Raw genomic sequence first — 18,199 nt, 5'->3', positions numbered from 1 at the left:
CAACTCAAATTCTATATTCTCATTAAATTGCCCCTATTGGAGTGTGACACACTGCATGACGACGTTACATCATAATGCCCCCAAGCTAATAATATAATACCCAACACTACACTACCTTCTCACTTCCTTCCCCTCAAATACGCTCACATCTTACGTATCTCTTTCATCACCCCACCCTCCTCGTACAAATACACACATATAAATACTATTTATCGGCATCACTGGATCCAATTCAAGGGAGAGAAAGAGAATTAGTAATGGAAAGAGAATTAGTGGAAGATATTGTGATTGTGGGAGCTGGAATTGCTGGCCTCACAACATCCTTAGGACTTCACAGGTATCTTTTCCACTTCCTTCGCTCTCAAACCATTTTTCTATGTCTTCATCATTACTTTATGTTTCATTTATATTCACAGGTTGGGCATCTCAAGTTTGGTGTTGGAATCTTCGGACAGTTTGAGGGTCACTGGCTTTGCTTTGTCCATATGGCAAAATGCTTGGAAGGCTTTGGATGCTGTCGGTGTCGGAGACATCCTCCGCCACCAACATCTCCAGCTCAATGGGTATATACATTCATCCACACCTTTTAAACTTTTCTCTTAGTATTTTTTTTTCCAAAAAAAAAAAAAAAACTTTCATTTTTCTGTAAACTAAACTACTGGAATTGGACTGCAGGATTGTCACCACTTCATTGGTTACAGGCCAACAAACAGCAGCCATACCTTTCAGAGCAACAGGAAATCAGAAGTAAGTATACCTCTCTAGTTTTATTCTTTTGAGTTCAGTTTATATTCATTGAAGAGACCATGGTTGTCAAATCTGTTCCGAATTCTTACTATGGTTAGTGTTTCTGTGATGCTGCAGAGATATTGAAATTCGTTGTGTTAAAAGGAAGTCATTGTTGGAAGCCCTTGTCAATGAGCTTCCAAGAGGCACCATCAGATACTCCTCAAAAGTTGTTGGCATCGAGGAATCTGGCTTCTATAAGATACTTCATCTTGCTGATGGGACAAGCATCAAAACCAAGGTAAATATTATGTGAGACATACCAATGTCCATAAAATAACCTTGTATGAGAAGCAAGCAACAATTATGAATCCAAGTCAATGAACTTGAATTGACACATGAATGTTTGCAATTGAAAAAGGTATTGATTGGGTGCGATGGAGTGAACTCCATGGTGGCAAAGTGGCTAGGGTTCAAGAAGGCCTCTTTTACCGGGAGATATGCAATCAGAGGTTGTGCAGAGGTCGACAACAGTCACAGGTTAGAACCCAATTTCATGCAGTACTTTGGCAAAGGTTTCAGAGCTGGTGTTATTCCTTGTGATGAGGAAGCTGTTTACTGGTTTTTCACTTGGACACCAACCAGCCAAGGTGAATTTTCAAATACATATCTAATTACATTTAACATCATTCATACCCTTGTCATATTTAATTTACTTGTTCACTGTTTTGTGAAGTAGAAAAAGAGCTAGAAGAGAATCCTGCCAAACTGAAACAGTATGTGTTGAAGAAGCTTGAGAATATGCCAAGTGATGTTAGACAGTACATAGAAAAAACTGAAGAGGATGCATTCCTATTAGCTCCATTGAGATATAGGAATCCCTGGGAAGTGATGATGGGGAATGTTAGCAGAGGCAATGTTTGTGTTGGTGGAGATGCTTTCCACCCCATGACTCCAGACCTTGGTCAAGGAGGGTGTTGTGCATTGGAAGATGGGGTTGTTTTAGCAAGGTGCTTAGCTGAGGCATTTTCCAAAGAGAATGAAGAAGAAGAAGAGGAAGAGGAAGAACAGAAGAAGATTGAAGAAAGTTTGAAGAAATATGCAAAGGAGAGAAGATGGAGAAGCATTAATGTCACTGCTACAGCTTATGTGGTTGGTTCTATTCAGCAAGCTGAGTCCAATGTGGTTAGTTTTTTAAGGGACAAGATTTTGGCTTCGTTTTTAGCCATTCAGTTGTTCAAAATGTCAGGTTATGATTGTGGGAAACTAAAGAATTCTTAGGACCTGTGTGGTTTGTAAGATGGAAATAAAGGTTTGAGGTGAGGTTGAGAATGATAGAAAGATATGAAGTGAATTTGATTGAGGTAATGGAATGAATTTGATTTGTGTGTTAATATATTTAAAATGATTGATGATTTAAAAAATGAATAATTTAAACAAAAATAGTTTTTCAAAAATATTAAATAAGTTTAAATCAAATTTAAATTAACATACTAATTATGCTATAACTTTTATAAATAAAATAATTGTATTTATTATAAAAGTCTATTAAAATAAGTTTAGATTGATTTTTTTATTTTCTTTATTATTTTAATATTTTTTATTAGGTATTTATCAACCTCTATTTTTATCTGGATAAAAAATAAAATTTTAATTTTGATAATAATTAAGAGAAGAAAAAATAGAAAAAAAAGTAAATATATATATATATATATTATTTTCTATCTTATTTTAACTTCAATTTTATTTTATTTATTTCTATTTCTATTACGTATACTTTCTTATTTTGTTTTATTTATTTTTTATTATTGTTTTTATTTTTACTTTATATATTATTTTTATTTTATCTTATTTTTAATTTATATTTAAATTTTCTTTTTATCTTATTCTATTTTATTTTTATTTTATTATTTTCGTTTTGCTTTAAAAAAAATTATAAAAAAAAGTAATATATACATATATATATATATATATATATATATATATATATATATATACTAATATTATAAAAAATTTAAAATGAAGTGAAAAGGTAAAAATTGAAAGTAAACGTAAGCCTACCATTCCCTTCCATGCAAGATACGTTTATATTTCCTAACACTCGGAAAGAGAATTTTACCGATGAGAACACACAATAAAAGACAACAAAGGAGGGAGAGAGCATCGAGTCAAAAAGAGGAGCAGAGAGCATCGTACTAACGGTGGAGGAACCGTGCCAATACTGGAAAAGGAAGAAGGTGACCGGTAAGTTAGGTTTCATCATCTAGTAAGTTTCCTAACTTCTTAACCTTTTTTAGCTTCGCCCACGGCCAGCTGGTGTTTAAGAATTGAGTATTGTTCGTTATTTTTGTTTATATTCACTTACGCTCATCATGCTCATCATCATATATGTCCATAACTACATAAAGCTTACTTGTGCATCGAAACGAGCCATTAATTCACAACACCGAACCATCGTACCATCAAATCCACGGCCTCACGGAATCAAACCAACCCGAAACACACTCTCGTCACTCCATTCTTCCTCACCCTCACCTGTACACGCATAATCTCCAAACTATTTCACCCGTCACTCCATTATCCTCTATGTTTAACCCTTGTTCATAATACACCAACACTTTCACCCATGAATCAGCCACTTATACTCGGACACGGAACCCACTTCATACTCGTTTTCATCAATACGCAATTCGCACACGAATAAGCCAAAATCTGTCTTGGCTTACATCTCCAAATTCATACCTTCACCTAACAACAATCTTTTCTTCCTCAATGTTTGAATCCACCTGCATAGAAACAAAGATAAAAAAACAGAGAAGAAACCAAGATAAAAAAAGAGAACCGGAACCCCTTTCCAGTACCAAACACTCAAGCCTTATATTCCCCCATCATCCATATCCAATCACAGCAGAGAGATGAGCAAAGGAGTAGAAACCCTCGCCGCCGGCGATTCGGAGCTTTGACATGGAACCCACTTCATACTCGTTTTCATCAATACGCGGTGCAGTGGCCACGGGTGTGGCAGTTCTTGAGGAGCAGACGCATGACGGCGTCGATCTCGCGAGAGAGAAGGAGAGAAGGGGTGGCTTCCGGCGTCGACGGTGATGACTCCGGTAGTAAACGACGTGGCCGGCGACGACTTTGGCTGACGGAGATCGCGTGGCAGCTGGTTCTTGGTTGGCCATAGGACTATTTCGCGCGTTGGAGAAGGAGAAAGATATGTGTCGCCGGTGAGTGGTGGTCGGCGTCGTCGCCGGCGTCCATGGCCCGCCGGAATGGGTGCGGCGTTGATGATGGTTATTGATGGTTTTGGTTCCAGACGTGAGAGGAGAAAAAGAAACTTCGTTTTTTTTTTTTTGAGAAGGAGGGAGATTAGGGTTCTTGTGCTGCCACTCTGTGTTTTTTTGGGCTCACGTTTTTTTCTTTGCTTCCTGCACCTTCAACTTATTTTTCATACCCTCTTTGTTTTGGAAACTCCTACATGCTCCCCCTTTTTTAATCTGTACACCTCCATTCCTTTGTATTATTTTTCATACCCTCTTTGTTTTGGAAACTCCTACGTGCACCCCTTTTTTTAATCTGTAGACCTCCATTCCTTTGTATTTGTTTCTATTGTGTATTTTTCTATGCACCCCTCATATTTACTGGCACCACACCCCCATTTTTGTTTTGGGCTCGTTTGCTGTTACTGTGTGCAGCCCATATTCCACTTCTAGTAACTACCTGCTGCAGCACTAGGTTTATTAACTCCACCATTCATTTGTGTTTTATTCCTATTTTGGGTTTGTTTTATACTTTACTTTGTGCACCCCCACTTATCACTCATGTACCTCATATTTTGTTTTCCACTTTTATCTTTTTTAAATAAATTTCATCCTTTTATAAATTTTTTTATTTTTTTATTTTTTATATAAAAAACAAATATATTTGAAAATTATAAAAATTAAAATATGGAAAAAAAAGTCTTTCATTGTGTCTATCCGGCTGATCGCGTCGTGTGACATTTCCTTTCAAATAATTTAAAAAATACTAAAATAATTTTATTTTCCTCTTCGTGTTTGTCCGACCGCTCGCGTCGTGACATATTTTCAAGTAATTCAAACATATAAAATTTCAAAATATAAAAAAACATCAACAGTTTCAAACAATCAAGCTTTTTAAGAACTACGTGATCTCTGATTCTCCATTGTGAGATACGTAGGAGTAAGGCCAGTCGTTGTCAGGTTCACCTCCAAAAAATCAAATTATTTTCTCAATTGTTTTTTTTTCAAATATTTTTAAAGAACTACTTAACCATGATTTGTTATTTTGAATGAAAATAGGTAGATCAAGGTCAATCTTTGTCGGACCCAAAAAATTAAAAAAATATTTTTGTTTCTTTTTAGTATTATTTGTTTTATTATTGGGGAAAATTAACATTTTAAAAATCACATTGACTCTGCATTTATAATTAACATTTTTATTATTTATTTATTTATTTATTATTATTATTATTATAATAATAAAACATATTTATGAATATTTAATTTGTATATATTGCATGTCAATTCAAAAATGTATAATACATTAATTTAAAATTTAGTTAAGTTAATTTATTTTTTTCTTGTGAGATTAATTATTAAATATTTAATTAAATAGTAAAATTCAAAATATTTTATTTATTATTATAATATTTAGTGGTTTATGATATTGTAATTTTAAATCAAATATATTTATTTAAATATAATTGATTATTCAATAAAGTATTTGCATAAATCAATTATATCTCATGTAATAATACATTGATTGTGTTTTGATTTTCAAAATGTTTTCTACACATTTGAGAGGAAAGTTTACAAGAAAAAGAAAAGAAAATCTCATTTTTTGTGTTACCATGACAAATTTGGAGAAGAGCAAATTTCGAAAATTTTCTTTATCTATTTGGAAATTTCTTCTTGCACCTCTCACTGCACCCTATTTTCGCTCACCTCTATCTTTATCTTCACTTTCACCTCATCTTCTTCTTCCACTTTTACCTCCACTCCATTGTCTTCTTCCACATTCACCATAAAAATCATTCACAAGTGTTCATTAAAATAAATAAAAAGATGTATAATAATATAAAGTGTAAGAAAAAAGATAAAAACCAATGATAATAGACATGAAATATAAATTTCAAATTTTACAATTTGTGTGCATTCTAAATTATACAATCCATAATGCAAAATTATATTACGGATTTTATATTTAGAAACATTGCATTATGAATTATATAATTTGAAACATTTATAGATTGCAAAGTCTGTAACTAAAATTATAGCATGAGTATAATTATAATTTTAAAGAAATATGAAGACGTAGGTTGCTCAAAAATTTCCCATGTATTGTAATTTTTATTTCTTTTTAATATATAATAGTGATATTTTGACTCCCTTATTTTATTATTTTTAACTCACAAATTCAATCGTTCTTTAATTATCCATTTTTAATTTTTTTAATGATGTAATATAATGATATAATAATAATAATCAAAATAATAGATCAGAAATAGATCAAAATATCATTATTCTTTAATATAACTCTTTTATGTATTTCTCATTCCATATGTAATTCTTTACCTATTTTGTATTAAATTACACTTGTAATTTCATTATCTCATTTTTTTTATTACCTTTCTAGCACGTATTAATAGCACAATTATTCTGTAATTGTTAAACTCAACTAATTTTAAAACAAGTTGGACTGATTTAAGATAATTGGGTCAATTTCTTTTAAGTTATAATTTTCAAATATTGGTAAACTGATACGACCTAAGGTTAAGTTAAATTATTAAAAAATTCAATTCAATAAACATGACCTTATTATTAAATAAAATATTTTTAATATTTGTATCCAACCATGTAATAATTGATTCGAGATTTTGAACCTTAATATAGTAGTGTGACAGGTGTAGGGATTTGATGTACCAACATTCTTTTGAAAGCATATTTTTTATGAAGAATATAATTCATGTTTGTAAGAATGTTATGCATCGTCTAAAGAATGATGTGTGATGTTATAAAATTTTTGTTATTTTAATTATCATCACGTGTTACATATGAGACACTATTAAGTAATAATGCAAATAGTAAAATAAGTAATAATGCACATTAACAAGGAAGATGTGAGACACTATCAAGATTTTATAGAGAAATTTTATATATGTATATTATTCTTTTGTATTTCTCTGATTTTTTTTTTTAAATTTTTACATTAAACAATATAAATTTAAGGGTTAAATATGTTTTTTGTCTCTTAAGTTTTACTGAATTTTGAAATTAGTTCATTTCAAAAATTTAGATCAATTTAGTCATTCATCTTTCGAAATACGTAGATTTAGTCATTTTAATCAAATTTTATTAAGTTTATTTGATATTTCAAACGTGTTTCATAATAGTATTTGACTTAATATTAAAGCAAAAATATGTCAAACAGTATAAACAACTCGAATACAATCCTGAAATTCGTACAAAATATCAAATAAACCTAACAAAATTTGATTAAAATGATTAAATTCACGTGTTTTGAAATATAAAGGACTAAATTGGTCCAAAATTTCGAAATAGACTAATTTCAAAATTCACCGAAAGTTAAAGGATAAAAACATATTCAACCTTTAAAAAAAAAACATATTTTAAAATAAATAAGAGAGTATTCAAGAAATTATACTTAATTAAGTGTTACTTTTTTAATTTAACATTTCAGCCAACATTTGTCAAAATAGTTAAAAATTTAACATATCTATAGAGTCTTTATGAAAGGCTTTAAAATTTTAACATTTGAAAATTTATTTTGTAAGAAATTATTTTGAAAAATATAAAATAAATGTATGTTGGTAAAGATGAAATCTGTAAATAACTATGGTCCTAAAAATAACGGTAACACAATGAATGTATATTAAACTCGTTTACAATGTTGTCATTCTAAAGTCGAAACATCTTCGTCACTGTCATGTCATTGCTTTCTTTTCATTAATAACCACAACGTGACATTCTTCCTTTCCTCTTCAATTAATATTTTTAAATAATACTATTTTTATTTTTCTATTTAAAATTTAATATACTATTATAATAAATATAAAAGGGATATAGTTTTCTTAGAGTGTCAAAATATTACTTTTCTAATTTTAGATTTCATTAGGAATAAAACATTATTAGGAGGCTCAATGCAACCCAGTTCCCATGAAATATGAGAAAAAAATATTAACATTAAAATAAGTTCTTATTAATAAAAGAAAAGACGATTTTTGATTAGTTTTTAGTCAAATTACACCTACTTTGTTTATCTAAAACGTGATAACTATTTTTAACAAAATACTTTTAGCCAATAATTTCTGATAACAGCTTTGATTATTGAAGCGTATTAAAGTTAATTCGGGTTTGCAATCATATGGTTCATTTGGCTTGAGAGGAAAAATAATGTATTATCTCTTAGAGCAATACACTCCATACAAGTTTGGTGGTTCCTTAAAGTTGAAATTGTGGTTGTGTACCAAGCCACATTTTGGGAGGTCTTTTCATTATAGACAATAATTTTGTCACTCAAATGTTTTAATCATATTTCTTGGTGCTATAATTTTTTGTGTGTGATGGATTGAGAGTTGTCAACTCTGATTCGCTTATTATAACTTTTTTTTTTCACTCTAACATTTATTTTTAAATATGTAATCAAAAGTTCAAACTTTTTTAGAAATTTGTTTTATCTTATTTTAGACAATAAATAAATTATTCATCCTAAAAATTAAATTATAATTTTGAATAAAATCTAAATAATCTCGATAAATAATTTTTTTTATGTTTGAAGTGGTAAGATAACCCGGTTCAATACGGATTTAACTGGGTGAGCCGGAGCTTTAATAAATCGGGTTTACTTTTAAATCATACTAAAATTGACAATTACAAATCCACGATAAATTTTGGAATTTTTAATTAAGTCCTTAATAAATTTTTGTGGTATATTGAGTCATGCATCTTTTAAAACTTTTCAATTGAATCTTGAAGTTAATTATTTGTTAGTTTTGTGATCTGTCAGTAATTTTGCACTATTACCCTACTTAAATGTCATCACATATCACCAAATAATAGTTTATTATAAGAAACCATGATAACGAGATATTTATCAAATATTGATTGTATTTAACGAAAATTATTTTTAACCTTAATTTAATTATAAATTTCAAAATTAAAAATAAATTATAAAATATTAAATATATCAATATAAAATTATGAATTATAAAATTATAAAAAATCGAAATTAAATTAATTATAAATTGATAATTTTATATTTTCATAATTTCACAATTTCACAATTTCATAATTTTTAATTTTTGTAATTTTATAGTTTTATAATTATATAATTATATATTTTATAATTTTATAATTATGAAATTAGATGTTTTTATAATTTTATAATTTGTTAACTTTTTGTAATTTTAAATTTTGTAGTTTTTTATTTTGTAATTTTATAATTTTGTATTTCATAATTTTATAATTACATATTTTATTTTATTTTTTTAAATTTTAATTTATAGTGTTAATTAAATTTAAAAAGATTTTTCGTTAAATCCAAGCCACGTTTTGGGACAACAACTTTTCATTATATGATTCACAAAAATGTTGTCACTAATATATTTTAATTATATTTATTTACGATACATATTATTTTCAAAAATAATATTTTAACAACTAAATTTTTACAATTTTTGTTCATAATCTAAGGTATCTAGTTCTGAAATATGAAAAAATAAAAAAAAGAAATTATTTTAAAAATACCATCTTAGATCGTAAAAAATTTATTAAAATTTAATTGTTAAAATATTATTTTTCTATTTTTTTTTGTATGCTCATTTGAAGTGGAATTTTTTCATGAAAATTGTGATTTAGATGAAAGGGTAATGTTCAAAGCCTTTTTATTCTATTTTGTGTTAAATATATTTTTTGTTTAAGAATTTCATGAAAAAAAAATGATTTTAATTGTAATAGGAAATAATTTATTTACTTGACAATGCACTTTTAGATAATTATGATAATGTGTCTACCTTTTGATTTACGTTCTTTGAATTTAAATTTACATAAATTCACATGTACATATAAGATTTTGTTATTTAACTTCGAATAATTATATATATATATATATAAACAAATTAGAACTCGTCTATTTTAGAAAGAGTAAGTGAAATGATTTACTCTTTATTTTATCTTTTTTATATTTATTTAAATTAAATGTTAAGATTAATTTAATAATTAGCATATACATTTAATTCTTTATAAGGAAATTATTATAAATTACAATCTATTTATTATAAAAATAAGTGAAACAAGTTATTATTCACCTTATATGGTTTGTTTTTAAACAAGTTATTATTACTTGTAAAATAATAAAGTAAAAAAGTGATAAAATAATCATTAGATACATATTAACTAAAAGGAGAACAAAATTTATAAGCAGGATATTAATATTTTTTTAATAAATAATTAAGTACATATATCATCTAATTAATTTAAGCAAATAATTTATAATAAAATGGAAAGTTTGCCAAGGTTAAGTCATCTAATTTACTTTTGAATTAAGTTGATCCTTATTTAAATGAAAGACAAATAAAATAAAAAGCAAGTCACTCTAATTACGTTTAGAATAAATAGATCCTACTTTTGTAGTAAAATAGATACATTATTCAATATAAAGATTAGAGTCAAACTTTTACGCAACTTCAATAATCAAAGATAGTTAACTTTATTTTCATAGTATAATCATAATAAAATGACTTTTGTAGTGATTTTAATTATATGATGACAATAGAAACTCAACTATAAACACTAGTGATGTTAATAATTGCACTATATGTTCTAATTGGAATAGACGTGACTATTTTTTGTGTCCAAATATATATGTTTGTCTAAAACTAAATAAATACCATTAAAATATATACCAAAAAAACTAAGGAAATGGTTGGTTTATTTTAATCATTGTACTTACTAATTAAGCCCTTCACAAATATGCAGTAGTCTCTTTCGAAAGAAAAAGTATAAGCTTGGTGCCATTTTTTAGTCCAATTTACACAAACTAGTGATGTTGATGGCTTCCTAATTTTTGTACCATAAATATACAAACTCTACTGCGACTAATGCCATTAATAACTTCCAAATAGGTAATTGAATTGTTCTGATGTCTAACTTTTTTTATCTTTCCATGTGACATAAAAGAAAAAATCACAACTTTCATGTCAGAAACTCTATCGTACATTCTGATATTATAATTTCTATTTTTTTTAGTTTAATGTGAATTATTGATTAATGTATCATTATTTTTTGTTGTAAAAAAATCAATGATCCACACTAAGTTATGTCAGGAAATGAAAGACGATAGTCAAAGTATAATTTTCCTAAAGAATAATAGGTAAGAAAGAAGACTTACATATTTATTACTTAAACTGTTTTATATAAAAATATTTATTATTGTTGAGGGAATCCAAGTGTGAGTTTAAATCTCGCGAGAAGTAAATATGAAAAAATTAAGCATCACATAGTATAAGGATGAATAACCATAAATCCATTATTTTAAGATTTTTGGTTAAAAGTGGTGTCAATCCTTTATGTATTGGTTGAACTCATATTTCATTAGTGTTATATCATTGATAAAAGAAAGATAAACACTTAACGATCTTGATCACTAAAACTCTAGTGACATATTATACATTTAAAGTATTGCAAGAGTATGCTTTTAATTCTTTATATTTTCTTGGATTATATGGACAATTTCTTGGAAACAATTCATTATATATTGGCGATAAGAATGATGAAAACATTGGTTCTTGATTTTATATTTTACTGCGATTGTCATCTCATGAACTATTTAAAAAATTATTTAAATATTTGAATATTTAAAATAAATAATAAATAATTATTTTTTGTGTGAATTGGCGAATCAATCCACTTAATCCACCAACCCGTAATGGATTGAACTGGATTACAAAATTTTTAACTTACCATAAAGTGAGCCGAATTGGATTAACTATTTTTAACTCAACTTGTAATAAGTCAACTCATATGAGTTGAATTTGTTCACTTTAACGTATATACCGATAACATGACAGCTTGAGTCTAATTTTATTGACAAGAAACATGTTCCTTAAAATTATCGTAAAGACCAAAAGTATAGAACTAACTTTAGCAGAAAAAGATGAAATTATTTACAATCTAAGATATGATAGAATCAAATCTACCCATTTTTAACTACCACGAATTCAAACTAATTCACTCTTCAAAAGCAGACCCGTAAGTCTAAGTAGAGTTATCTCATTTCAGTGACTTGACTGATCTTGAATGAGTGAATCAATATTATTATATACAAGCATTGCGGATTTTGGATATTCATCAGCTATTCAAAGTCAATTTCAACAAATCTACATTAAGAATAATAAATGTTAAGAAGACAAAATATGTAAAATGGAATATGTATTTTTTTAAATTAAACTATATGCAAATTAGAAATGAAATTTTTATAAATTTATATCATGTTTCTATTGAACTAATTTGACATTTTAGAAGAAATTACTTAATATTTTTAAAATTTTGTGAAAAAGTTTTACTAAAATATAACTGAAAGTTTTTAAGTGGATATTCATCATAATTCCATATGCAATAAGAAGAAGATAATAACAGAAAAGTATAATAGAAATAAAAAAAATAAAAAATTGTTTGTAGAGCTGTCACCCATTAAATAGGACTTTTGGATGTATAAAAGATTTGGGATAATTATGTGTCGTTGGAGAGTTTGCTACTTTTGCAGATGAGAAGAGTTTGTAATTTGTACTACAAAAACTTCAATTTTATCTAACAAAAATGAAAAGTTTGTAATTTTTGTCAAAAAAGTTACATTTTAAATAATAATATTTTCATAAAATATTTGTAGATATATGTCTTGATATATGACATGTGGATCACATTAATTTTTTTATACTTATATTTATATTTATATTATTATTCATGGTATATGTATTGATGTGTGATGTGTGGATCACATTAAATTTTTTATATACTTTTATTTATATTTATATTTATACTACTATTGTTGGTGTCTTGGACCAATATAATTCATACAATTTTGTTAGAAAGTTAAATAGGATACAAGTTGGTCCAATTGTTATCCGTATTACTTACTAGTGAGAGTTACTTTTAGAAAGAAGTAATTATTTATTAAACCTAAATGAAAGTAAAGATTCCAAATCTCAAAAGGTTTGGTCCATTTCTGCGTGGAACACGTGAGTACGGCCTTTTGAAATAAAAAAATTTAATATGAGACCACTCATTAGTGAAGAAAAACATGTATATACGATGCATAGAGTTTAGAGAAAATTAAAATTAAAACTAAAATAAAAAATATGTAATTAATTTTAAAAAATAAGATAAAAGCTAAATATGCGAATGATAAAATCTGAGTGGTTGGCCGGCCCTGTCGTGTCTGGCCCATTTGATATTTAATCAGAAAAAAAAAAAGTCGACCTATTCTGACGAGACTAGCCGTGGTTTCTATAGTTTGTGGAGGGGTAGGTCGGTGCGTATAAATTAAAATTAAAAGTAATTTAAAATTTTATTTATAATTTCTTAAGAAGATAAAAATTTACTACAAATATATATTAGAAGTGAATTTTAAGCATAATTCAACCCCATAAAATCAGTTTATAAGGTAAAATTGACACCTCACTTATATACTATAAAATCACCTTATATTTTAACTCTGATACCACGTTAGAAAGTGCAGTTTTTTTAAGTCTAACTCAATCTTACCACCTCACCTTACAAGTCATTTTTGTAGGATTGAGTTAGTCTTAGAAAAACTTACCCTAACAATATAATAACTAAAAGAACATATAAATAATATTACATAATAATACAAAAATAAAAATAAAAATCGTACGACAAAATGGAAGGAATCGATTTATATGGAAGGACAAATTTAAATATTCAGTCTACTGCGAATCATTCAGACTTGTTGTATGGTTCGTATATCTCTAAATATAAAAACACTAAGTTTAACCAGGAGCCAGTGAAGATGATGTTTTCAATTCACTATAATAATTTCATTTTAATTTTATTTTTTTTTTAATTATAGTTTTCATTGTAAACACAATAACATTTTATTTTGTAGATAAGAATTCTATTTTTCCCTTTATGGTCTTCAATATGATTTTTTTTTGTTATTTTTGAATAAAATATTCATTCTCCTTTTTAACAATTTGCTATAATTTGTCATTGCTACTTTAAAATACTAAGTATATATAATGGTTGCATTTACGATAAAAAACAAAGGTTATATTTATATTGATTTTAACACTTTTTTACGATTTAGATATAGTCATGGAATAAGAGATTCACAACTTAGTTTTCGGGGATACGGGGATACCAATATTTTTTTTTAATATTTTTCATTATATATATATATACACTTGAATCCATGAGTCCAGATATGTTAACGTAGCTTTCGAAAAACAAATAAATGTAATTGGTATGGATATTAAAATGCAGTAAATGTGAGGTCTACCAATATAATTAATTAGTTTTTGAAATGCATATTTGTCAAAGAAAAAAAAAAAGCTCCGTAAGATTTTCGGCGGCGTTTATTAAATGAAGTTTAATTTGTACGCTTCACTCTGCAAATAAATAAACCAAGAAAAACATGCCAGAAAAAATATATATAATATTAGCCTGTTGATATTGTAGTGGATTGTGACCTGGCTGAGCTATACGTGTTTCTCAAAGGTGAATGAATCTATTGTCATCACTTTTTTCTATTTAAATGCTCATTTTGCTTTGATGAAGAAAGTGCAAAAACACCATATCTGGCAAGCTTAACAAAAGAGAAAGAAAGAAAAGAAAAGTATAACAATGGAATCATCAGTGGTTGAAAACATTGTGATTGTGGGAGCTGGAATTGCTGGTCTTGCAACATCCTTGGCACTTCACAGGTTTCAAACACTTCACCTTTTCATCAATTTTACATTCATTTCCATGTTTGTTAATTTAACATTAATGTAAGATTTTGCAGGTTGGGTGTGAGAAGTTTGGTGTTGGAATATTCGGATAGTTTAAGGGTCACTGGATTTGGTTTAACAACATGGACAAATGCTTGGAAAGCCTTGGATGCTCTCGGTGTCGGAGACATTCTTCGTAACCAACATCTCCAACTACAACGGTAACTAAATATTAGTCTTACGGACAATGGTGTTATAAGTCTTTATTTTTATATAATATTTAATTTTATCTATTTTATTCAATATGTGACTTTGACTCATACGGACTGTTCTATCATGTTTTAACACATATACGTTCATTTTTTAACTCATGATTCACCTTATGTATGACTAAGTTTAAAGGAACGACAACACCGGATAGATACAAAAGCTGAAAAAGTGACTGGCTGGTTTGCATGCAGAAAGAAAGAAGAGAAACTATAATGTTTTTTATTTTATGAAATTTTGGTGTATTAAATTTTTTTAATTATATAGAATTAAGCATTTAAAATATCTGTAACGTTATAGTGCGTATAATATTTTTTTAATCATTTTTAAATTTAAAATATTTTATTCATCGTTTTTCTTTCACACTCTCATCCCTTAACGAAATTAATTTCCCTCCTTCTTCCTCTGAAACACAAGCTAAAGTAGTGGACATTTGAAATGCAGGAATGTTACAACATCTTTGAGTATGGGCCAGCAAACATCAAACTTGAGCCTCATTGGAACAGGAAAACAGTAAGTACACCAGTATCAGTCATAGGAAAATGTTTTTTTTTTTTTCTTACATTTGTTCCTGTTGATTACTCATTTTTAAGAGTATTTTAATTTTTGTATTTGTAAAAAAAGATATAGAGATTGAAAAATAAAATAGTAGGTATAAAATGGTAAAAATTTGTTAGTTGTAAAAATAATACTAGCAATATCAATAAAGTTGCTATACACATTTAATGCTGACATTTCTGCTCCAACTTGCTATGCTTTTTGATTAGATTATAGCAACTGTGGCCAAAAGGCAAAAGTTACATCAGTGCCTGATTGTGGTGAAATTCTTAATTGATTTTTGTTTTTACTCACATAATTAATGGGTGTTTGTTTTCATGCATACAATTGATGCAGCGGAGACGGTGAAGTTCGATGTGTTCGAAGACAATTAATGATCGAAGCACTTGGTAACGAACTTCCAAGTGGGACGATTAGGTTCTCGTCAAAGGTCGTCGCAATTCAAGAATCTGGGTTCTTCAAGATAGTGCATCTTGCTGATGGAACAACCATAAAAACCAAGGTAATAGATAGTTTAAAAGCAACTTGTGAGATGGGTGTAAACAGTTTCTAGTCCAACAACGTAACGATGTTTTGCAATTGAAAAGGTATTGGTTGGGTGTGATGGAATAAACTCTGTGGTGGCGAAATGGCTGGGCTTCAAGGAGGCATCTTTTACCGGGAGATACGTGATCAGGGGTGACATAAAGTTGACCAACAAACATGGCCTTCAACCAAATTTCATGCACTTCTTTGGAGAAGGCTTTCGATCGGGTGTTCTACCTTGTGATGACAAAACTGTGTATTGGTTTTTCACTTGGACTCCCACCACCGAAGGTGAATTCTTTGTATGATTACTGTATTCGTTATATTTCTTGGTATCGTGTTCGAACCTAACACAGACATAATAACATGTGTCTGTGTTTAAATTGAACACGATACACATTATTTATGAGATGTGTCCAGGATTCATATGCAGATGACATTTAACTTATGATGCAGAGAAGGAGCTAGTGAACAACCCAGCCAAAATGAAGAGATTGGTGTTGAACAAGTTTGAGAAGATGCCGAGTGATATAAGATGCTTTATAGAGAAAACAGAAACAGAAGATATCTTAACATCTCCATTGAGATATAGGCACCAGTGGGAGCTTGTGTTAGGAAATATCAGCAAAGGCAATGTTTGTGTTGTTGGAGATGCTTTTCACCCCATGGCACCTGACCTAGGTCAAGGTGGATGTTGTTCCTTGGAAGATGGGATTGTGTTAGGAAGATACTTAGCTCAGGCATTCTGCAAAAAAGGTGAGAGTGAGGAGCAATACAAGGAAATTGAAGCTAGCTTGAGGAAATATGCCAAAGAGAGAAGATGGAGAAGCATTGATATCAGTGTTACATCTTATGTTCTGGGGCTTCTTCTGCAAGGTGATTTGAAATTGGTGGCACATGTCAGGGACAAAGTTTTGCCTCACTTCTTAGCTGAGTTGTTGTTGAAGAAGTCAGATTTTGATTGTGGAAAACTCAACAACTCTGATTAAGATGAAATGATAAATATATAATTTATGTCCTTGGTAGTTTTTTGGTTTAAATATGTTTTTTTCCTCAATTTTCAGTAAAAATTGAAATTAGTTTATTTTTGGAATTTTGACCCAATTTAGTCTCTCAACTTTAAAATTGCGTGAATTTAGTCATTTTAAACGAATTTTGTTAAATTTATTTGACGTTTTAAATGCATTTCATCATAGTTTTTTAACTAATATTGAAGCAAAAATGTGTCAAACGATGTAAACATCTCAAATGCTATCATAAAATGTGTTTGAAACATTACATAAACTTAACAAAATTTGCTTGAAATGACTAAATTTAAGTAATTATAGAATTAAAAGACTAAATTAGACCAAAATTTAAAAAAAAGACTAATTTTAACTTTTACCGAGAATCGAAAAACAAAAACATATTTAACCTTAGTTTTTTATGTGAAATGTACCTACTACACCGATGACTATTTCTATGAGTTGAAACTGGTAAGATCGTTAAAAAAAATAGTTTATGTTTGATTCAAATCATAGAAAAATTAGTTTATATTCTACGTAGAGACATTCTCATTTGTATAATCGACTACCACATCACAATCTTATCCAAATAGATAGAATGAAAAGACATGTGACATTATTTAATGCATTTAAAAATTAACTCTTTAGATTTTTTTATCTATACAAATATATAATATATAAATCCAATATCAACTTTGATAAATGTAGTTTAATTTTAGTATATAGAAGACGAAGAAAAGAAAAGGATTATTGAATTTGAAAAGGGGAAGAAAAGCAAGAGATAAAGCTTGCGTGACTTGACCTAAATCAATGTATACCTTACGTTAGGCATTAAAATTAGGCATTTTCTTGGAATGAAAGACTACTTTGGAAACAATCTTCAGCATTCTCAAACTTGCTCCACCTAAATTCGCATTTTCATCACTTTGCTTCGCAACCAAACGTCTTATTTCGTTTTTTCTCTTTTTGCTAACAGGGGAAAAGAGTTACATTATTCACAGTTGGTATTTTTGAAATTTTTTTAAAATAATTTATATCAATATTAAATAAAATATTTGTAAATGTATTTTAGTTTGTCTTTTCTATTTGTTCGATTTAATAGGTCTTTAAACATAGATAATGGAAATTTAAT

General features: G+C 28.3%; 2 protein-coding genes across 3 annotated transcripts; both read left to right on the top strand.

Annotated features, from left to right (window-relative positions):
- The first annotated feature begins 145 nt into the window (after positions 1 to 145).
- Positions 146 to 2,120, top strand: LOC114190108 (monooxygenase 2-like). Of its 2 annotated transcripts, none has more exons than XM_028078877.2 (6): positions 146 to 337; positions 417 to 563; positions 676 to 747; positions 865 to 1,027; positions 1,148 to 1,376; positions 1,466 to 2,120. In XM_028078877.2, exons 1-6 carry the CDS (start codon positions 258 to 260, stop codon positions 2,005 to 2,007), a joined length of 1,233 nt encoding a protein of 410 aa, XP_027934678.2. In that variant the 5' UTR covers positions 146 to 257; the 3' UTR covers positions 2,008 to 2,120. The 2 variants fall into 2 exon arrangements, with proteins under 2 accessions (XP_027934678.2, XP_027934677.2); XM_028078876.2 differs by having other exon boundaries at positions 1,463 to 2,120.
- Positions 2,121 to 14,550: 12,430 nt separating this feature from the next.
- Positions 14,551 to 17,088, top strand: LOC114190467 (monooxygenase 2-like). The gene is made up of 6 exons (XM_028079362.2): positions 14,551 to 14,707; positions 14,788 to 14,934; positions 15,425 to 15,493; positions 15,875 to 16,040; positions 16,126 to 16,354; positions 16,520 to 17,088. The coding sequence occupies exons 1-6, from the start codon at positions 14,628 to 14,630 to the stop codon at positions 17,050 to 17,052; spliced, it is 1,224 nt and encodes a 407-aa protein (XP_027935163.2). The 5' UTR covers positions 14,551 to 14,627; the 3' UTR covers positions 17,053 to 17,088.
- The last annotated feature ends 1,111 nt before the right edge of the window (positions 17,089 to 18,199 follow it).

Source organism: Vigna unguiculata, chromosome 7 (assembly GCF_037176805.1).
Source record: "Vigna unguiculata cultivar grain cowpea cultivar isolate G323 ecotype 2 chromosome 7, ASM3717680v1, whole genome shotgun sequence".
Classification (NCBI taxonomy): domain Eukaryota; kingdom Viridiplantae; phylum Streptophyta; class Magnoliopsida; order Fabales; family Fabaceae; genus Vigna; species Vigna unguiculata.
This window is presented reverse-complemented; position numbering and strand designations above follow the sequence as displayed.